Consider the following 23,824-nt stretch of genomic DNA (forward strand, 5'->3'; position numbering starts at 1 on the left):
TTTTTATAAAAGGCCCCTTCCAAGTATTTAGCTTGTAACAAAGGATGAATCCGGAAACGTCGATTTTTCCATCAAGCTTATCTTTCCTTCTTTGCTTTTCTCCGATTAAGGAGCATCGCTAAGAACGCAGGTTTACATCTTTAAACCATGATACTTTACAGCATACTAAAGTTAACAATACCAAATATTTACTTTAATTTGCACAATTTTATGGTAACCAATTATCGTTTCGCCTGAAAATGAAGTATTAAAACGTTACCATTTATTGCGCGTTATGGAAATAATGTATGGAAATGCTCAGTAATTTTCTCCATGCTTGCGCCTTGGATTGAAAACAGCTCTTTAACCCAGAGCTTATTGCAAAACGTAAATGAAACAATCCTGTACGTAGTAACGCTCTTTTGTGGATATTTCCAGTTTACAGAGCGAATTTTGTTTGCAGTGCATGATGGAATTCTATATTTATAGATTTTGCTTTGTTTGATCTGGGTCTTTCCGAGAGCGAGGCGAACAGACGTTCGAACAAAAACCGGATCGTTTCATTGCTTGAATTTAAATGTCACTGGCTCTGTTTTATCCATTTCCACATGGAATGTACGTTTATGGGAGTCTTTGTTCATAAAACAATTTTTCAAATGGGACAATGCCGCCAATTTTGAAGGAGTAAAGTACCCAATAATGAGAGTTAACGAGTTAACTTGATTTCTCAATCTGCTCAATTCGATTCAATTGATCAAGTCACGCCAGAGGCCACTTTCACATAGTGAATAGCAGGTCGAATCAAGAAGTGCCACGGACAAGTAATTCAAATATCAAATACCGTTAATTGCGTGTGAAATTCATCAACAGTAGCGAGATAAACAACCAATTGAATTTTGGAAAATTCGAATGACTACTGCGAATTGCAATGGAAGGGGCTTAATGAAATTTTTTTTCAATTCATTTTTTAATACTTTTTTACTTTTTATATTCGCACAAACGGTTGATTATTTATGACCTTTCTATGTCTTGTAATGGATTGATTTGATTTTTTTACAGGGGAATTTAATGAGTTCTGAGCCAAAGACGAACCACTTTAAAAATAGCGACGATTATTTAAATTGCAATGGCGCGTGAGGGATGATGATGAAATTGATCATTTTCAACCCAGGAGTGATGAAGTCCGACCTCGATCCTTGCGGATACTCTGAGCTAAATTGCTATAAAGTCCAGTAAAATATTCATTCTACTATGGCTGCACGGACATCTAGGTCCCTGTATTTTACCTCTATTAATTAGTCGTATCGCTCTTCATTGTCGAGACGTAAACTTCAGGTCACCCTTTGTCCCCCTCATTTCTAGAACAAATTGCATATTCTACATTTCAAACGCGGCATCCATTTAACTAAATGTCCAATGGTGCTCGTTACAAAAGCTAACTGGCTGTAACCTCCTTGTTTTCCCAATAAATCGGAAACTTTGCCTGGTTCTATTGTATGTTTACCTGGAAAACGTGCACTACACTTGAATATCTCTACGCGTAATTCAGAGGTCGTTATAATAATTGTAATAGCTTCTCTGAGAACGGCTATCTCCATTTCTAATGAAATATGGGACGGTTTCGGATGTCATGCAAATTGGAAGCGATTCTCCTGTCCGAGTCTGCACATATGGGTTGGTGGTCAGAACTGAAAGTCGGCTACGCACGCACAGTCAAAGAGATGAATTATTTATGCGTATGAGCGCATCCTAGGAGAAACTTCGTAATGAATGCCCGGTGGGTTAATACAAGTTAATGCCGCGGAAAACGCTTATTTCGCCCTTTTCTTGTATGCAAAGCCAATATTCGAACTTTTGATATATTAGACAGTTTTATTTTCTGGCCGGACGATGAAAACATTTTCAGCTGATTTATTCTTAAAATTGAAGTTCCGTGTCTCTCGCCGTAGGAAAATATGTCGGTGCTGCGTTTGCCTGCCGGAATTTATTGCTGGAATTTTCCGGAAATATTGCAGATCTGGCAAACAAAGGAGCCCCCATTAGCACCACCTCACCGTTTAAGAGGTAATCCGTGTCGAAACTTCATTCATCCCGAATCCATCTAAAACTCATATGAGTTGAAAACTAATTAAATTTCCAGGGCCTCGAATTGGCATCATCACTTTTTGCCCTTCCAGGTCCCAAAATTAGAATACGGGTCTTCATAGCTAATTGAAATTGGTCTCCATACTAATCAGTTATTCCGATTGTGATCGCTGTCAGGTCCTAGCTATATCACACACCAACAACGTAGGTTTCATCAATCTTGTTTAATACCCCACTCCATTTGTGTGTATTATTCCCGAAGGGAAATAATGAATGGTTATTATCCGTCTGGCTCTGGAGTTCACCTAAAATTGCAACTTTGTATTAGTCGTTGTTAAGACGTTGTTAGAACTTTTGTACACGCCAACTTTTCTAATTATGCACTTAACATCCGCATCGTACTATCAACATTCGTTCTTTAATGGCATTTAAAGTTTCTCCAAGGCTGTTTAAAGTTTGGTAGCTAAAAGTTACGTCCGAAGTGGCTCTAGATTAGAATATTCCTGCCAGGCAGTTTGCATGTTTATGTATTTGCCCGGAAAGATCACTCGCCAGGAGCACAATTTCTGACGTAGAGGGATCGTGATCGTTAAGGGCACTCATTCTGTCCCCATTTTTTCCCCCGATTTTCTCTTAAAAAAAGATTATTTAATTCCTTTTTTCCACGAAAATCTGGAAAAACATCGGCGACACGTACTGAATGAGAGCTACAAAATTGGCAAGAGACTGCCGCTGTGCGTTAGAATTTCAACTTGCCACGAGCCGGCCAATCAGGGCAGAAAAAAATCCATAACATGCAGCCTCTAATAAAGGGTGTTACAATAAGAACGCGAGATTCGAATTTTAAATAAAACACTGTTTTTTTTTTGTAGAGAAATGCTGAAATTTTGACTGATTGAAAACATTCGGGCATTAAGCATGAAATAACACGCGCGATAAATGACCGCCGCGGCTTTGGGGGCACAAATGCACGCTTGTAACGAAATTTTTGACAAATGTTTTGAGTTAATGTGACGGTATTATTTGATACAGCGTTAAATTTCGATCCCTAATGCTTGGGTGGTGTCGAGTTTGTTGGCAAAAATATGACACTTCAAAAAATCTCGAAGAAAAAAATCAAGAAGTGTTAGATCACATAATTCTGGAGGTCAACTCTTGTCGCCATGATGGGAGATGACCCGATTAATGCCATTCGATGCTCGAATAGGTGACCTCTCTTTTCGTTGTGCATGGTCTGTAGGCAAAAGTTGTTGAATGAGATGGATTTTGTAAGGATGGACATGTAAATCTTTCGTGAAAGTGCGATGGAGAGTCGCTGTTGAAATGTTCAATATTTGTGCACGTCGACGAATCGACATCTCTCGATTCTCGCCCAAACTCTTGCAAACTGCCATGGTCTTTTCTTCTGCACGACCGCTACGAGGTCTATTGTGTCTCACATCAATACCTGAACCAGAACTTTAAAATTTATTGATGCTTTTTTTGTAACGTTAATGAAATAAGAGCACTATTCTTGCCAAAGATTGGACGCCATTTACGAAGTGTACTAACCAAGCTCTCGTCCTTTTGATAGTAGGATTTAACAATAAGGACGCGTTGCTGTACTGTATCTCCCTCCATGTTTAACTAACTCCCATCTGTCTTCTTTGTACTTGGCTTGTGTGTTCACTTAGTCATTTTGGCTGTACAAGTTTACAGCCAAAATGAGTCACACTTCAAATCTTGCGGTCGTATTGTAACGCTCTGCATTAAATATCACGTTTTTATGAAATTTTCTGAAAAATATATTTGTATCACTCAATGAGGCAAAATACGTCCTAACTAAAATAGGCTCAAGAAATCTAAGAAATACGAGGATAATCCCAGAGGTACCCGACCCAACACAAAGAAAAAAAATAGAAAATAATATATTATTTTTCAACGTAATCTCCTTGGAGATTGACACATTTTTCCCAGCGATGTTCTAGAGTTTCTATGCCCTATTTATAGCGACAAACTTCGAACATTATAAAATAGAAATTAAGTTCGAAATCCACATCTTCATCGTTGCAAAGTCTCTTTCTACCGAGCCATTTTTTCATTTTTATAAACAGAAAATAATCTGAGGGGGCTAAATCTGGCGAATAGGGTGGGTGAGGGAAAAGTGGGAAACCAAAATTGATTTTGGCCATCGCTACGACGGAAGTGGGAACTGGTGCGTTGTCTTGATGAAACAAGACTTTTTTTCTCGACAAATGTTGTTGGTTTTCTGTAATCTGGACAAAGTATCACACAAATAAACACCTTTTCTCTGAAAATATGATTTCTAAGTGTTTTCTTATATCGGTTAGTTATTATACATTTTTTAGTGGGTAGGAATAAGCATTGTGGTATAGAAAGAAGATCTCTCATCGTCCGTTTGGAAAATGGAGCTTTCACTAGTTCAAAAATTGTTGATAATCTAAGAGGTTCTTGAAAACTTATAGACAATGCCCTAAAACTTTACAAATGTACCAAAAGTATCGAAGACAAAATTAGAGCACATAGAAATCGTAAAACCTCAGTAGCAGTGGACAGATTGATTACTAGAGAAGGCAGGTCTGACCTTTAAAAACAGCGAGGCAAATTAAACAAGAAATTTTGAGTGAACACGGTGTAAATGCATCTACTGAAACTATTAAAAGAAGAGTAAATGAAGTTAATCTAAGAGGACGCATAGCCAGAAAAAAGCTACTTGTATCCAATGGAAATCTAAAAATAGATAAGAATTTGTACGCCATTATGTGAATAAGGCTTTAAATTTTGGAAAAATGTGCTGTGGAGTGACGAATCAAAGTGTAATCTGTTTGACAACGAAGGAAAATGCTTCGTATGACGCCTTCCAGGTCAAAGCCTAAAAAATCTTCGATACGCCATTAAAACGGTAAAACGCGGCGGAGGAAATGTCATGGTCTGTGGAGTTTTGACGGTACGGTGTTGGCCCAACATATAAACTCGAAGGCATAATGGACTGATTTGTGTACTAAGACATCCTTTCCACTATCATGGAGCCTCATGCAGATGAATGTGTGCCAATAGCTTTAAACTTTATTCATGGTAATGACCTGAAACATTCGTCAAAACTTGTCAAAAGCTGGATTAGGGGTGATACGGTAAATGTTTTAAATTGGCCATCACAAAGACCAGATTTAGATCCAGTAGAAAATTTGTGGAGCCGTATAAAACAAGATCTTCAAAATGAAAATCTCACAAATTATTTATTTATATTTTATTTATTATGTTTATATTTATATTATTAATTAGGCGTATTGTGGAGTAACATACAAGACGCCTGGATTAATTTCTTAGATAGTTTTTGTAGACGCTTAGTAGAATCTCTACCATGAAGATTAAGGGTAGATATACGGAGTTGAGGTCTCCCCGCCAAATACTTACCTGTATCGTTTTAGAACGGGAAAATTTAGTTCACTTTAAAATGTGCTATTTCAATGTCCTATCTAGTTTCATAAATTTTAGAATTATTATTTCTTTTTGAATATGTCTTAAATTGTTTTGGTTATATTTTTCGCGTTTCTAAAATTAATCATTACACAGTCGGAATTGTGAAATTACTATAAATTCGAAAATGTTGAAAATTAAAAAATGTGCTATATATATGGCCGCGGCTTTGATCTTAGCTGGGCTAAAAACTTTCAAATGAAAGTATTGAGTCACGTATCGATGATAAATTTTTCCGTGTTCGTAAAATCTCTAAAAGCGTTTACTAAAAACACTTCCAAAACGAAACATAAATCAACGTAGCACCCTCAAACTTTAGATAGGCTTTAGATAAACTCTTTAAGGTTAGATTTTTGCAATATAGACCAATTTTTAACAAAAAACTCGTCATCCATATGTTGGGTCCGGTACTTCTGGGACTGTTCTCGTACAGGGTCAGTTAAACTAGGGAGAAGTTGTGCATTTTAATGCTCCCAAGACCATTCAAAAACCCATCACAGAAACTGCCCGAAGCCCAAGTTTCATCAAAATCGGATCGGCAGTCTTCTCGATTTACATTTTTTTAATTTGCATTTTTTAGTTTTTTTAGATATTTCAAGCGCCCCGATGGATGAATCGCCTGTCGAGAGGTAGCCACAGTAGGCATTTTCATGAACCCTGTAACTCTTACCACTTCAGAGATCCCCGTAGTGCGAATTGTACTAGTGACGACCCCGTATAAATATAGCAATAAATACTCTTGAAATAAGCATTATGACGGCGTCAGGGGACTCCAAGCCAGTAAAGTCACTAAGTCATTAATTAACCGAAACCAACCTCTCTTAAGTGTTTACCTTCATAAGAAACGCATTACTGCCACAAAAACCCCAATTCAACCTAAACAAATTCCTTATGCGTTTTCATATGCAGGGTGTCCCAGAAAAAATTTAAATGGGTGCTAAGGTGCATTTCAACATGTTTCAATACAGACATGCCTTCATAATGTGGAAACGATCAAATCAAAATCAAATTATAGTCACCGCGAATCAACCCCTCCTTTCCAAGCCAACAAAATCAAATGCATATTTGAGAGTCGTATTCTTACAAGAATCCTCTTTTCATTTGAAAGAAGTTCGTATCTCTGTACAGGTGGTTTTGTCGTATATACTATATAGATTCACCTTTCATAGCCCAAAGGAAAAGCATTTATATTCTAATCGAAGCCTTGGGATAGATTCGTGATAAATCCAAAGAGATGTATTTGAATCCGCTTACACGCTCAAGGGGGCATAGATTTTCGCTTCCAGCGGCCGCACTTGGGAAATATCTACGATGGGGTATAATAGAAAACGTGTTGGGGTGCTCATTGTGTGTTAAGCGATAAAATATTAAAGTTAACATTAGGGGACTTTAGAATAGAAGAGAATCTTAGCTGAAAATCCCATAATGACGTTCGTTGAACCCCCCAAGAACTGTTCAAGTTCAAACGCAGCCATTCCTGGGGTGATAAATTAGCCATAGGATCGAAAATTTATTGACGAGTCATTGACCCTCTCTGTGCCCACCCCGTAAATTAACCCCCCATTATTCGGGTAATTAATGGTTGTCGATAAGTCTAATAACGCATTGTTTATTCGAATCATCTCTATTAGAGCGAATTGATCGCAGAGAGGGGAGGAGAGAATCTCCATCCCATGAAAGTGGTGGGCAGTACTCGTTCATAATTTATCCGTATAAAGAAATGGAAAGAAACCGCAATAAATCCCTGGAGGCAGCGCGTTTATCCTTCACGTCCAAGATGCAGAACTCCAAATTTGAGGATAAATCAAAGGGGCGAGTTTTCAACGTTTGGCAGGAAAATAAACCTTCACAATATATTAGGGCCTGGATATTGGTCATGCAGCAGCCCTTTCAGGACCAGACATTATCGGTAATGGTGCTGCAGTTCGGGTCCTTTGTTAGGGGTGACGTTTCGAGGGGGCTATTGCGACGCAATGGAGTTGAACCCTTACGGAGAGGTTCAACCGCATTGAACTGTGGCTTGATAACAAAACATCCACGTAAATTATGTAAATTTCCTTCTCTTAACCTGTTTTTGATGCGGGTTGAACTAAAATCTCATGGAAACATCGATTCTCGATTACTCCAAATTATCAGGTGTAATGAAAATTCCGTCCCAATAATCTACAGGGACTCTTACAAAATTCGCACCTACACACTACAAATTGATTTTTAATGGTGCCTAAATAGCCGTTATAAATCTCCCTTTACCACAATGATTTGGTAATAGCTGGTGGCTTTAAACTCGGCCAGAAAATCAGCAATCCCATTCGGAAACTATTAAACGTAGGCGATTCCAGGTTTTGCGGTTTCGGTTTAATTATTATTTAAACCCTGTGCTTGATTGCGTAATTGTATATCTCTCCAGGCAGAAATATTATAATACTTTTGTTGTTGACTGCGGCTAACCGATCGAATTACATTTGACCAATAAACATGTAGAGCTCAGCCAACCAATCGCGTGGTACCTTTCCGGCAAATTGTTTGCACATTAACCGACAAAGGGCCGACAAAGGGCCTACAAAGGGAAACGCCAATCCAATTCCGCAAGGGCTAACTCAATTTAATTGGAATTCTTGCGACTAGGAACTATTAAAATAAACGATCGCAGTTTCTGTGTTTGGGTCGAATTTATTCTAGGACCGTAATTCAAGTTCACCCCGTTATATATAATGCTGACAAACAAACAATAATTCAGAAAAGTTTCCAATTTGTAGGGCCATTCACGAACAATTAAGCCCCTAATCCTCCATGGCTTCAAGGTTTTAGTGCATTTATCCTCGAGTTTACTTCCATTGTTCCATATACGGATTCGAATTCCCATTGACTTGAATAAATCACTGAAATTACGAAATCTTTTAGTTCAACTACAAGTCCTAAGGCGCTAAAATCTGTTTGCGCGTGCCATTTCCCTACCAATTTCCCTGACGTCTAACACATTTCTATTTATTTATAGGCCTATGTTTCAAATTCATTATAAAGGGTTTATTAGCTTAATGTGTAATTAGTCATGGAAACCGTAATTTAACTTAGAAAACCGCTTTCTTGACGAAGCCCGGGTTGGGGTGGCATTTTCTTACACTGAAGACGTTCCGACTCTATTAATCGCATTGTGTTGTGTTCCTAGGAAAACTGGCTTGAGGGTTGCTCACGCAGGCATGGAAATTCTCCCCTCAGAGGTCGTTTCCAGCCACTTTTTCCACTTCATGAATTTTCCCGGCCGGACTCAAACGGTTTAGAATTTATCGATGCTTCTAACTACAATCCCCATATCGAGTTTAATATAAACGCGAAATTGCCCCGGCCTGTTTGGTTGTTTTACGGATAAATTGTATATATCAAGCGTATTTTCGAATAAAATTTCCAACATTGTAGCGCTTATAAAACGTATAACAAAACAACACTAATAAAACCATAAAGCTGTAAAATAGCAAGAGCGTTTTTACGATTTGGCGATCACTATTCGGCTTATATGGCCCGTTTAGGTATTATAATACAGCAGAAATGCATTAGCAAGTTGTTGGGATTATGGGAAAAAGTTTGGTGGAAATTTGCATTATGGGGCTGTAAAGTGATAAGTGGAAGGAATTTAGTAATAAGTTTTTTTCTGCCAATCAACTGAAGTTGCAAAAGGTGTTCAACTGAGTTAGCCAGGGTCGACAAAGGAATCAGTTTGGGCAACGAGAGATCATACCGAGATCCTTTTATGAAAATTTTCGGCTCAGCAAGTACGAGTTCTGGCACAGATAAAATAGTGAAAGATACTTAATGCTTTACAAGTACTTGTAAAGAACATGCACATAATAGCACATTGAGACACGATTTTCATAAGAAACAAATGTATGGTATACACTGACGGGAACACAACAACTTGGCTGTGGACGAGCTCGCCAACGGCCTTATTAGACGTGCATCTCATGTAATTTTTTATAGTGAGGCCAAGCAATCACTATGAAGATTCAAAAACAAATTGTATACAGGGTGTACGGGATAGATTTTAAAAAAATCCCCGGAACGCGTCGATTTTATTATCGAGGTGGAACAATTTTTATATAGAATTCACTGCGCCTCCTTCAACCCTCTACCCCTCAGATCCGCCCTCTCAAATATCTTAAATGGTAAAGGGGGCTAAGCGATAAATCATATTAAAGGGCCGCGTTTTTCGAGAAGGTGCTGCACAATGACCAGAAAAATTAATGTTTGGGCTGCCATTCTCGTAAATGCCGTTATAGAACTTTTGTTTATTGAGGAAAACTTAACTGAAGGGCCATACTTAAACTTACTTGAAACCGTAATTGATCCTTTAATGACAACTCATTCGGACGATTAAATTGGCAGAAACGTCTTGCAAGAAGGCTAAATACATTTTCAAGATGGTCCTCCATCGCATTATTTTCGCCTAGTGCGAGAACGTTTGGATGACCAATTTCCCGACAAATGGATTGGTAGAAGGGAACCGATAGAACGTCACGCAAGATAACCAGACTTAGGGCCGTTAGATTATTTTTTATGGGGGAATATAAAGCCGGTTGTTTACAAAATCGACCCAAAAAGTATTGAAGATATGACAAGAAGAATTACGTAGGTAAACAGGACTATTCCAGAAGCGGTATTTGAAAACGTCAGAGAGAGAGAGAGAGAGAGAGAGAGAGTTTCAAAATAAGCTTTATCGATATTTATAAAATAATGGAGAACATTTCGAACATCTAATCAACTAAAAGCTTTCAAAATAGGAATCCCAATTTTTTTAAACACGAGCAGTAAGAAAAATTATTTGTTTTATAATTGAAAGGGGCTACGTAGAAATTTATTACAATTTTCCAATCGTAAGACATGTCCGAATGAAAAAGCCTTAGTTTCAAGGATATCAAAATCCTAATGGGCAAAATGAATTTAGAATGATCACAGACGCATAAAACATGATAACGCAACAGTCAAATCTAACAAATGTGGTACCAAATTGTAGAGAATGAAAAACGTTTTAAAATGATGAATCACTTAGCCCTTTTTAATGCTTAAGATATTTAGGAGGATGGCTCTAGAGGACAGAGGGTTGAAAGAGGCGCAGTGAATTTTACATTAAAGTTGTTCCTCCTTGATAATAAAATCGACGTGTTCCGGCGAGTTTTAAAAAGTCCTTCCTGTTTGGAGGTATGATAAGTGGGGTGGGAAGTTTTCAAACCTAGAAGGGAACATGTCAGCATAGCAGTACGGTTAGAGAAGATTCATCAGAAAACGTTGTACTACACATTAAATGTCTGTTTAAATTTAACATGTTATTAAAGACTTCGCAGAATTCTAATCAACGGTTAAAATCATCCCCATTTAATTCCTGTACTAGTTTTATGACGTGAGGATGAAATTTTAATTGTTTTGACATTCTATGAACAGAATTTCACAGCAATTTTTCGCACAGATCTTCTGTTGTTCATTTGAATATCTCCCAAAGCCGGAACTGGGACTCCCTCACCTCTTTTTGGGCGGTCAACCTTAACACAACCGCTTTTCCAAGTTGAAAACTTCAAAGGGGTGATTTTTAGGGGTACAGGAATAACAATTCGAAAACAATTTTTTCGCCAAATGATCCCCCACTCCAGTGATTTAGCGATTTTTTTTTTAATTCACAACAGAAAAGTTATTCAGGGTGGACATTTTTCCCTGCGACACCCTCTATATCAAATAAAGTTTTGTGTATTTTGACATTTTTGCCAAAGGCGATTTTGGATCGTGCTGATGACCGAACAAATAATTGCGAATCATTCGTGCATTCTATTGAAGGTGGCCAGGCCAAGCAAAAAATGGTGATGATGGCGAAAAACAAATTCCAAATTCGGGTCGAAAAGTCCAGTGGCGCGGCAGGTCAGTGGCGCGGCTGTCCGATTAAATTCTACGACGGTACGGTCGAATAAATATTTTATGTGGCGTTGGTGTGCAGCAATGTGGTCTTCGCTTTAATTCGATTTGATAATAAAGAAATATTAAGGAATGTATGAAAATCAGCGAAATCGCTTCATTAAAAATGTTTCGTAAACAGTTATGAGGTACATACGAGTGCTGTTGCAGTATTACTTTTGATTTAAAATGGTTGAGAATATTCGAAAAAACGTTCGAGTTATTGGTAGCGCGAATCCAGTTTGAAGTGACTAGAAACGTTGAATATCCCTGTCAAAAGATAAAAAAAATCATGTCTTTGCATGATGTTACCAAAATTGGAGCATTTGTAAAGGGGCTGCATAATAACGTTCGGATTATTCTGAGTTCACAGTCTGAGAGACACTGGTGCTATCAATAAAGTTTATTAATACTGTAAAAAACAATATTGAAAAAATCGAGTTGTTTAGGCGAACGATGAGACAAAGCGAGCCACTTCTGAGACGAGTGGTGCGAGCCAAGTCCCTTACAACTCCTAAGGAGTCCGTTTCAAGACGAGTTTTAATGCATTCGTGTGTTAAACAGTTACAAATGGTAAATACACTCTATAATTAGTTGATTATCATCAAGCCCAAAAAGCATTGACCCATAAAGCCAATTGTTGCTGGTCAAAATTTGCGATCTGCGTTTTCTTTTCAAATCTGATTTGAAACTTGTGCATTTGGCAACATCGCAATTTATATTATATCTCGCATGTTGCACCATCTGTGTCGCTCTTACGTGACGACCAATTACGATATTTGACAAATGAATAACGTCTCGTTGCCATTTACCAAAGTAGTACTTTAAAAATTCATTAACTTACAATAAAATTAAAGCGAGAAAAATTCTTTTCTAAGGAAAATACACTGTATGTGTCTTTTGGGTTGACTTGAAAACGGGATTCGAACAAAGGCCGCCGCTGGCGTCTCAAGGGTCTCTTAAAGGCGATCTGTGGTGCATTCAAATGAAACCATGTTGCATGGATCTTTCGAAACAAAGTAAGTTACGACAAACTTTGGCAATTACAGAATATGTTTTCATGATCATCCACTGCAAAAATCATTGGCGCAACAGTTCTAATTTGCTATTAATTTTTTCTCAAAAATACATCATTACTGGATGATCAATTAACGGCTACTTTAACTCTATCAATAATACTGACAGAGTTTTTTTCTAGGGTGGATATTGTTTTTAAAAATGGCCGATTTAGGTGCAAAAAAGCTAAGGCTTAAATCTGAAATATACAGAAATTTTATCAGTGCGGCAACCTCGCTGCCACTTACAAATTGACAAGTGTATACTGTATCGACTTTGTCGCTCTTATATGACGTCCAATCACGATATTTGACAAACGAATGACGCCGTGTTGCCATTTACCAAAGTATTAGTTTAAAAATTCATTAGCTTGCAATAAGATGAGAACAACAAATGCATTGCGAAGGAAAATGCTTCGAACATGTCTATTGGGTTGACGTGAAAACGGAATTCGAACAAAATATGCAGAAAGTGTTCCGGATGGGATATTTGATATTCAAAATTCAAAAGGAGCAAATCCGTAATGGCAAATATGAAAGTCGAATTCCATTTCCTCAATATGCATCTGCTTTTGATACAAGCAGACAACACTTTCCATGTTTTCATAAAGTATACAGCGAATTACGGATACGAGGCAAAAGTGCGGCTTTTCTGCCATGGTTCATCTTTTATGCAACAGGGTAGCGGTGCCACATTTAAGGCTAAATACATTATAAATAAAGGAGTAAATAATAGCTAAACCTCCTATACGAGATGTCCTAAACCGATATTTATTCATCCAAAGGCGAATTTTACGTCTGTATTTGTAAACTTTTTCCTTTTATCTATATATGTCAGGTCTGCAAATAAATGCCCTATCTCCCCTATGCATTGAACGGTCATTCTTGGCAGCCATTCAACTGGCTGTTCGATAAGCTATAATGGGGACAGATCAAGCTATTATATCGAAAATGAATCTGCAGATCAGAAAAGAAAGAAGCACAACATGGGCAGGGTTATATGGCAGAAAAGCTTTGTCCTTTGGATTAGTGCAGTCGAGAGGAAATGCAGCCTTGAGAGTTACGATTTTAAATTAAATATAAGATATCCTTTGATGGCTAAAGATGGAGGAGATGAAATTTTTAAAAACTCTACGGTACAGTAACATTTGATGTATCTTCACAGCGATGTGTCGAAGTCACTTTCATTGCTTTGAAGCAAAAAGTACATCATTAACATCGGATGTACTACTTATCAGAAAAATTGCAACATTTGCTATACAGAGTGTGCCAGGAATATGGGGCTCTATCCGTATTTCGAAAACTGTGACTAGGAAAAAGTGGAAATTTGGGTATCATACTCGAGCGGAGATAATCTATTGATTAGAAATATTTTGATGGAAACGTCACTTCCGGTAATACCAGAAATGAGCGTCGCCTCGCTTATTTTAAATGGAATACCCTCTATGTTATGTCAAGTTTCGGTTCTGCGGAACATTTTGAACATACACGTATAATGTTCTATGCCTATATTTTACGATTTTCGATAAATTCAGAATTTTTCAAAAAGAAATGACCATTGCAGCCATTAATGTATTTTTTAATAATTTAAAAATGGCGATTTCCATTATCAGTAAGCTTGTTTTTTCTGGAAGGTGTTCTGACAGATTCATTAAATTTAAAATGATCTATCATGCGTTCGAGGACTTTTCGTAAGGGGTTCGGTTTTTCGGGATACCGAATACCAAATTTGTGATATGTTTTAGTTAATACCTTGTTACATTCACTATTAACGATGAACACGTTGGGGTAATCTTCGTTTGTATATTTTACGGGTGCCGTCATGCTTAAAGATATAGTATTGAACATTGACAAGTCGTTCTTTGAAATAAAATGAAAACGGTTAGGTTTAGGTATAGGCAATGGAATTGAAGCAGTGGTTTTTTTAAATTATGTATTCGTTGTAAAAATAGAAGGTTCCTATTTAAAGAATTAAAATTATTTACAATTTTTAAATGACAATTTTGGGCTATCTTTTTAAAAACCCTAAGTAAAAAAGTATGATTTAACTCACTGATCCAAGCGCGGTAAAACATTTTGTACAACAGTGCTAAATTTTATACCAAAATTTATAGGTATTTGCGAATTATTACTAAATACATTAATAACTGCAACTACGTTTTATAATTAATTTTAAATATCTAGAAATCCTTAAAATTAAAGTATAGACATTATACGTGAAAAATGTTTATAATATCCGGCAGAATTAAAATTTGATACAATATATAGGGTGGGCCATTTAAAATAAGCGGGTTGCCATTCATTTCCTGTATAACTGAAAGTGAAATTTCCATAAAAATATTTGTAATCAATAGATCACCTCTACTTTAGCATAATGCTCAAATTTCAGCTTTTTCCTAGTCATAGTTTTTTAGATACAAATAGAGGCCGTTATTCGGGAGATACCTTGTATAAAGAAATAATGCGCGTATTTTAGTGAAACTTTGTAAATTTGTATATTGACAGCGCTATGAAATACAAATTATGTAACTTGAGAGTTAACCGAACTCCAGAATTTTTTTAAAATTCGAATAGTATGTATAACCAGCTGGTAAATTTAAACCGTCAGAAACTTGTTTGGGCATGCTTATAAGTAAATGGTTGATCTCCACTTAAGTTAATATATCTCAGGCAACTTAATTGCATTTCGTAACTCTGTCAAAATACGTCATGGGTTCTCCGATGTCGTAACTTTTCTCCCCGTCATGTCTCAAGCTTGTTCTATGGAGGAAAAATCAGGAGAGTGTGGAGGCCAAGGAAGCACATTAACATTGCGACGTTATAGATGAGTCATAGTTATACGAGCAATACGTGGTCGTGCGTTGTCTTGCCGGAAAAACACGTTTCCGATACCTTGAATGTATGCCACTGGTTCTATCCCTTCCTGTATGAAACGCACGACGCTGTAAGTAAAACCTGATCAATTTTATTCTACTACAACTAAATTCGTATACCAAATTTGGTTGAATTTTATGCATTAATTCAAGGTGTTGCAATTTTTATGATAAACAGTATATTTAGATGCTCGATCCAGGACTCAGGACTGCAGAATTTTCAAACCGAACCTATAGCAGTTTTGAAGGGAAAATCCCTTATGGAACAAAACACAGAACCAATCCATGATTCAAAGACCTCAGTCTCCAAACTTGCAATATCCGGCCTTAGAGATTGGGGAATCCGGCCCTTTATTTACACCATATTGTTTCCAGACCGCATGAAAATGAAGTTACAGGAACCGGATCGCAAGATCACATCAAAATACAATTTCTGCTTATCTCCTCGGTGGGCTTATTGGCTTAAATTCAGAGATATTCGATATAGAAAACACGGTTTCCTTCCTGCGCCCCAATTTGATTCGGAAGAATTTAAAATGGAATTCATAAACTGGAAGATATTAATAACTGTTTTTCACGACTTCGTGCTCAGGTTCAATTATACGTTTTTTAAGGAGGAGCTGCGTGGAATTCTTTATTAGGATACAGGAAGAAACTTTGTCAATTAAACATGAAATGCTTTATTGGAAAAAGTTTGTTGGCTGTTTTTACCTGCCGAATTCGGTCCTGGGGAGGAATTTTCCGAAACACCTTTTTTTTTCTTAATGCCAGTTTCAAGGGATTTAGAGCGTGCTGACATTCCGGACGCCGACTTTAGGGCGTGAAAATATCAGTTTGACGTTGCCCTTTTAATGGTTTTCTCACATCTGACTCGGCTCAAGGAAACTCCGCCAGATGATAATTAACTACAGTTCCTAAGTGTCCATATATCAGACACATCATTTTGGTACAAGCCAAGCGCCTTTAAGGTAAAATGGGAAAGAATTCAGGCATGATAATTAATCGCCAGCAGATCGAAAGTTTCTTAGAGGGAAACCACGTTATACCCGGAACCGAATGCAGTGATTAAGGAGAGAATCTATCTTGGAACTAGGACGGCACCACGAGTTAAATCATTTATCAATCCCTCGTGAAAGCCTGCCCTAGACTTCTTTTGAGGGATGTGCTTTCTGTTAGTTTCCAGCAAATTTATTTACTCTCAAAAACCGTTAGAAGCTAAATTGAATACCGCTCCTTCGGTTAATATAGTAAGAGTTTCACATGACTTTCCTTTTTTTCCAAATTGCATTCGTTTCCCAAAAATTAATGGAAATCGATTTAGGGAGCTGTCGCTGTATCCTAATTTACATAGTCCCACTTTCGATTTGGAAGAAGAGTTTCCCCAGCAAGAGCGATTGCTCCGACCTAAGTTTTTCACATGGAACATTTATTTCTGGTTTGTTCCTTTTGCGTTGCTCCGAAATTTTGGTTTGGGCGATTTATGCCCTGTCGACACGAACTAGCACGGTATAAATTGGTCTCCTCACTTTTATTTATAGATGCTGTACATCCAATAACGTGGGTAATATATTAATGCTTTGCTTCTGTCTGGTGTAATTAGCCACTTAATCAGCCAAACCAATAATAATCCTACTCGAGTGTGATTTCACGCACAGCAGAAGGGTTCATTTCATTTATATTAATTTCATTGAAAATACTACGGTCAATTCATTAATAATTTCATTTTAATCAGTGTCCCCTGCACTACGCCAGCTGCAACTAACACAAACACATCAATATGAGCTGTTTACGCTTTTAAGGCAGTATCGAATAATATCCCTGTCGCACTCCTTTTATAAATCACATACGACGGAACTTTGATTACGGGAAAGTTGAGCTGGATGTGAATGAAACAGGAAAACAGTGGCAAGAACAGATGACTTTAGCTAGACGTAAATCGAAACTGTATAAAATCCACTTTAAATCAATTTAATTGCCTTTGTGATTCAAAAGAGGGAACACAATAGAGCAAATTTTGAGGCTAAAACCTGGAGAGTGTATTTTGGCAGAATGAGTGCGTCAGTGACTCAAATTTTCCATTAAACCAATGGAGAAACAAACCACTTTTGAAGAGTCAATTCAACTTTTTTTTTTGCCAGGCATTTCGCTGCCATTTTGAACTGAAAGAGTTATGAGACCAATCTTGCGCACCACAGTTCAAGTTTCTGTTAGCTTTCATTTGAATTCAATTTTTAGCCCTTAAACTTCCCAGAAATAATCGGAATTTAATAAGTTAATTCAACCTTCTTTCTGGCCGATTTAGTCATAATTTTGAATTAGAGGAAGGGGGATTATCATGTTCGGTCTAGCGAGTTCAATTTTCTATCAGCTCACATTTCACTCAAAGTTTGAGCGTAAAACGTAAAGGAAAAGTCCCTCATTTTGTCGAGTCAGTTTTTTCATTATTTCAAATTTTCCCCCTCACTGAGATGAGTCACATCTGGAAGTGTTGAATCAAAAGGGTGAGAAAATCATAATTTGTTCATGTTCTGTTGGTGTCGGTCAAATTTTGCCTAGAGTTCAGTTTCGTGTTAAGTCAATTAATTAACGATAACCTCGTCAGAACGAATCCCCGATGAGATGATTTGAACCGGAAACACGGTGAAACAAGATGAGGTCGGGGTGTGAAGAAATTCGCATTCAGAGGTTAAAAATCGAATATCGAATTGCTAATAAAACGCTCGGAAAAATCCAAAAATATGTGGATTTTTCCGGGACATACAAGGGAATTATTCTCGCAAGAGCGAAATTATGATTGAACTGGTAGGTTTAGTAGACGCATAATTATTAATATTTTACACTAATTTTCGAAGTTTTAAAAATTCTTACACCCAAAATCTCGACATACGAGCATAGTCTCAGAGGCACCCGATCTAACACTCGAGGACAAAAATTAAAAATATTGCTTCATTTCTCTGTATAATCTCCTTTGAGATGGACACACTTTTCCCAGCCATGTTATATGGCTTCTATACCCCGTTTATAGTAAGAAATGCTTCGAATGTTTCAAAATAGGCATCAACTTTGGACTCCACCTCTTCATCACTGGAAAATCTCTTTCCCCCGAGTAATTTTTTCAAGTTTGAAAATAGAAAATAATCTGAGAGGGTTAAATCTGGTGAATATGGTGGGCGAGAGAAAAAATAAAAATCGAGCTGATTGAATTTGCATAACATTTTCCAGTTACCGTTTTTCCTTTAGGGAGATTGCCAATAATAATTATCTCACGGCGATCCAAAAAACATGACGCCATCACCTTTGCTGCTGATGAGACGATTTCGCCTTCTTTGGAGACGATTCTCTCCTTTGAGTCCATTGTTTTCACTGCTCTTTCGTCTCAGTGAAGTGATGGACCCATGTTTTATCCATGGTTATGAATCGACGCTAAAACTCGGCTTTATTGCTGCAAAACATTGTCAAACACTCCTTTAAAACGTCCTCACGACGAGGTTTTTATTCTATTGTGAGTAATCGCGGCACTCAACTTGTGCACAGCTTTCTCATATCGAATTGTTCGATCGAAATGCGATGTCCAGTACTATTTGAAATGTCCATCATGTCTTACCAACTCGAGTAATTTTATTCGACAGTCTTCCAGTGCAGTTTTGTGGATTTTCACCACAATATCTGGGGAGTAGTCAGATCTGCAGAGTCGTTGTGTCGATCACTTCAAAGTTCGTCTTGGCAGCTCCTACGACCGCATTTAATTTCCATCAGTTGTTAAAGACCTGATTCCCCCAGAGTTGAATCTAACTCCGCTTTGATGTTCGATGGACCACGACCTTTCAAATGAAATGATTGAGTCAGATATCAATGAGCAATTTTTTTTATGTTTACAAATCTCTAAAAGCATTCGCTAAAAACAACTCTAAAACAAACACAAATCAACTTTAGAAAAAAGGCTTTTAAGGTTAAGTCTCTGTAATATCGACAAATTCTTGACGAAAAAATCGCCATTTATGTGTCAGGTCGAATGCTTCTAAGACTATCCTCCTAACTCGTTTACGCGATCTTTCCCCGGAAATAAGATATTCAGATACTGAGCATAAGAACGCGGCACTTAGCTCCTTACAACCAAAATGGAAAAACGTATATCTGCTTTTATTATTTGCGATGAATATTTATAGCATCAAAATAGCGTTTCCTTGCTTGATCTTAAGTGAAAAATGCCAGATTTTAGGAGAGCCCCAGAACATAGCAAGGTCAATTTGCGAACTCTCGTCAGCAGAATATAAATCGCCAGACTCATGTCAAGGCAAAATAAATGTTTTATGGGAAAAAGTGCTGTCGAAGGAAACGTTCCCTTTTTATACAATACGTCTGACCGGCACTGAAGTCTGAGAATCCACCATTGTGCGGATATTTGAATAATAGACTGAATCCCTTTTGAAACTTACACAATGTTTCAAGTATTTATACGAACTTAAAGGAGATGTTTCGCCGTTACACCCCGAATATAACCCCGTAAAACCAAAACTCAGGCCTGCGAGGATTCGATTGACAAATGTAGGCAGTAAGGCCAATTTGTATCTGGCAAGTCCCTAAGGCGGGGAATAAATCGTCGAGACCAAAACTTTACATCTAAGTAAAAGGAGCAGGCGGAGGATAAATCTTGCATGCAAAAAGTAAGGCCTAAGTTCGAGGATAGTGACAAAGTGCACGACCTTTATTTGACCCTTTTGGCCTTAAGTAAAAGGAATTTGTTCTGTTTCAGGTAACTTCGAAGCGACATGAAACAGGCATCTGTTTAGGCCATTCCTCGACCCACCAAGATGCAGATCTCGTTGTGGCATCTGTGCTCCATTATGGTCCTACATGTCGTCAACGAAGTTTCAACGTGTTCCCAGTCGTGCACATGCAAGTGGAAAAACGGAAAACGGACTGCGGAATGTTCTGGCAGAACTTTAACCGAAATCCCCAACACTATTGATCCAGAGACGCAAGTTCTGGACTTTTCCGATAACAACTTAGCGAAACTTACTAAGGAGCTATTTGTTAAGAAACAACTGGTGAACCTGCAGAGACTCTATTTATCAAAGTGTCGGATTAAAACCGTGCACAAGGACACGTTCAAAGGATTGACGAATTTGGTGGAAATGGATCTATCAGGCAATTTTCTGGATACTGTTCCCACAGTGGCGTTTTCCAATTGCCAGTCTTTGATGAAACTCACCCTCAGTTCGAATCCCATTAAGGACGTGAAGAGGTTGGCTTTCAATCATCTGTCCTATCTTAACACACTAGAGCTTAGTGGTTGCGAGATTTCGGAGGTACAAGAAGGGGCTTTCCAGGGTAAGTTTTTGCAGTGCATATGATATTTCCGAATTTGAACAATTTAGAATTCAGAGCAAACCAATTGGGGTAATTCCCAAGAGGCGCAAGGATCCTGTCTAAAGTGGCAAAATCGCTTTAAACTCGAATCCCATTAAAGATGTAAAGAGGTTGGCTTTCAATCATTTGTCGTATCTTAACACGCCCGGCCTTAGTGGCGGCGAGATTGCGGATATTCACTATAAGGTGCTCTCGTAGATAAGACGAATTTAATAATGTCAGTTTGAGCTTAGTCGTTTTCTTGCAGCCAAATAGTAAGCCTTTTCATTTAAGGTATTAATTTGAGTCCGGAAAACGGAGCTTAACATCGCTAGTGGCTTAAAGATACGTTTCCGGGCATCAGACAAACCGATAATTATCTATATAAATTGCTCATTAATGCGTCATCGTGTTAAATCGGTAAATTTTAAGGATCTTATTAAACTAAACAAAAAAAACCTAATTCAAAATCAAATAAAAATGAATCAATGTAATTTCATACAGTTTAGGCAGTTCAAATCTCTGCTAACTTTCACTTAAATTCACTTTCTATCATTTAAGCCTCCGGAAAATAGTCGCGGTCCAATGAATTCATTCAACTTCCTTTCTCGCTAATTTAGCAGTAATTTTCATTCAAAGGAAGGAAGAAAGTGTTCTGTCTAGTGAATTCGGTTATCTGTCAGCTCACGTTTCGCCACAACTTTGAGCTTTAAACAGGAAGAAAATGTCCCTCACTTGGCGAATTAACATCACTTTTTTGTAAATTCTGCTCAACTTTCGAAGAGACAGACTTGAGGAGCGTGTGGACTCAATTAGCTCACATTCTGCGTCTGAAACATGTGATAAATTTCCGCTCTGAAATGGTTATTTTGTCAGAAACATTCTTCCTATATTTCCAGGCCTCCACCGCCTAGAATGGCTTTATCTCTCATCAAACCACCTGAAAACAATAGATGGCCCTTACACCTTCCCAAAAACCCTCAAAGGAGTAGAGCTGCACAAGAACCCTTGGACTTGCGACTGCCACATCCAAGATTTCCGTAATTGGCTTTCCAGCTTCCACATCCCCCTCTCCAGTGATCCTGAGTGCAAGGAACCATCCCGTTTGAGGAACGTTTTGGTGAAGAACGTCCCTAAAGAGGAACTGGCCTGTTTACCGGATGTTGAGCCGACCACTTTTTATCTGGAGCTAACGGAAGGGAAGAATGTGTCTCTTCGCTGTCAGATTCGAGCGATTCCAGAAGCGACAGTAAGTCTTAGCAGATAAATCAAAGTGATTTTTTTCAATAAGCCGACAGCTCGGGAATTTCGATTCTAATTGGGATGAGTAAGAAAATGCAATTTCTGGAATGATATTTTCTTTTCGAAGCAACATCAAGGGGAAAAGAAGTCAAAAAGACTCATAAATATGCAGCCCTGGAACTGGCAAGTTCGTATAAATGTAAAAATATGGAATAACTAATTGCTGGAAATCATGCATTATGTATTCGTCTGCCTTGTTATTAGGTTACGTTTAACATCGTTGGGGGATTCGAATAGCACAAACGAGCCAAACAAGAACTTCATTAATTTTTACAACTTCTGGCAGGGTAAGAGTCTGATTGTAATTACTCGTCCATTCTTTTAAAGGTTTCCTGGTGGTTCGATGGACAACTCCTGCAAAACAACACCAGCGTCGCACCAGGTATGCGCCTGATGTACTACATAGAAGAAGGGACTGAGAGCAAGAAGAGCGAACTCTTCATCTATAATGCCAACGCTGAAGACAATGGCACCTATGTCTGCCATGCGGAAAATGCCGCTGGAAGCTCCCAATCGAATTTTACTATCAAAATTGTCCTCAAAGAAGAACCAATAGTAATAATAGTGTCTTTTCCTTTGGAGTACCTCATGTTTGCAGTGATCGGAGTGTCTGTTTTCGCGCTTCTGGTGATCATGATAGTGATTGTATGTGTAGTGAAGTGCCATCGCAGGAAGAAGAGGCAGCAGAAGAGGGACCAAACCAAGGAGGTTTCCTTACATCTGCAGCAAGCTCAAAATGGAGGTGCCAGCGAGAAAACATGGAGTAAGTGTCGCTTTAGAGCAAAAATTTTTCGTTGTGCCAGTGCAAAGAGACGTATTTCAGACGTTGATCTTTTCGTAATATAGATCGTAAATTCGAAACTCGCAACTCATTACCCTGAAATCATAAAATTTATCACTTTATGAGACGAAACGTAATGGCTTCACAGCATTTATGTGGCCGTAGCTGGCTCGAGTAACTTTTATGAGAAAATAAGAGTTGATACTCTCATTTGATGTGATGGAAGATGTTTGGTACATTTTTACATTTACTAAAGTTCTTTAAAGAGGACGAATCAGATAATAATTTTTAAAATGCAGAAAAGTCCTTTTGAGTAACTGAAACCTGGATATGTAAATGCGACTGACAAGTGATCTGGAGCTTCTCGGGTTAGATTGTGAGGGGATTAGGTATAACTGAGAGCGAAGGGTTTTGTTAACAAAATCAAGCAAAATTGCATTTAGTTCGCGAAGTGGTAAATCGAATTATCAAAGGTTTGAACACGAATTTTAATGAAAGTGAAGAGTAAACTTGGGAAGTGCTTGAGTGTGAATTCCGCGGTTAGAGCATTCTTAAGCACTTAGTAAATAAACTTGGTTTTACATTTGAGAGAAATTCTCCAATAAAGTACTTCTATTACAAAGGGCAATTGAGAAATGTCTAAAATATGTTATTTTAAAATCCTCTCCACAGCGAAATCAATCAGCTCCTCCCCCTTGGACCAGCAACTGAAGCACAACCTGACTCCCACCACTCAAACGACCACTTGCGCCTCAGAACCAGAGGAAATGGTGCTTTTCGGCATGAGAACCTGCGACGATCAGTTTGCCAACAATCTATCTCCATTGCGAAACGTAAACAGAACTGTAAGTCCTCTCTCCCTGAGGAGGTAAGTTTCAACTTCTTATTTATATTTTATTTAAAAGATAAACAACTTTGTGCTCGTGAAGCTTTAGCTGCACTAGTGTTTGCTCAATTTTAGTGCAAACACAAAGCACTATCTCCTCCTTGAC

At 37.9% G+C, this 23,824-nt stretch overlaps 1 protein-coding gene across 2 annotated transcripts in view; it reads left to right on the forward strand.

The window, feature by feature from the left end:
• LOC136343692 (leucine-rich repeat-containing protein 24-like) overlaps nucleotides 1-23,824 on the forward strand; it is a 101,429-nt gene that overhangs the window by 73,117 nt on the left and 4,488 nt on the right. For both annotated transcript variants that reach the window (XM_066290581.1, XM_066290582.1), the window contains 4 exons: nucleotides 20,154-20,731; nucleotides 21,649-21,998; nucleotides 22,379-22,814; nucleotides 23,505-23,700. In XM_066290581.1, coding sequence (XP_066146678.1) covers nucleotides 20,212-20,731; nucleotides 21,649-21,998; nucleotides 22,379-22,814; nucleotides 23,505-23,700 — 1,502 coding nt within the window. In that variant the 5' untranslated portion in view covers nucleotides 20,154-20,211. The remainder of the gene's footprint in view (nucleotides 1-20,153; nucleotides 20,732-21,648; nucleotides 21,999-22,378; nucleotides 22,815-23,504; nucleotides 23,701-23,824) is intronic.

The sequence above is a fragment of the Euwallacea fornicatus genome, chromosome 15, assembly GCF_040115645.1.
Source record: "Euwallacea fornicatus isolate EFF26 chromosome 15, ASM4011564v1, whole genome shotgun sequence".
NCBI classification, from domain to species: domain Eukaryota; kingdom Metazoa; phylum Arthropoda; class Insecta; order Coleoptera; family Curculionidae; genus Euwallacea; species Euwallacea fornicatus.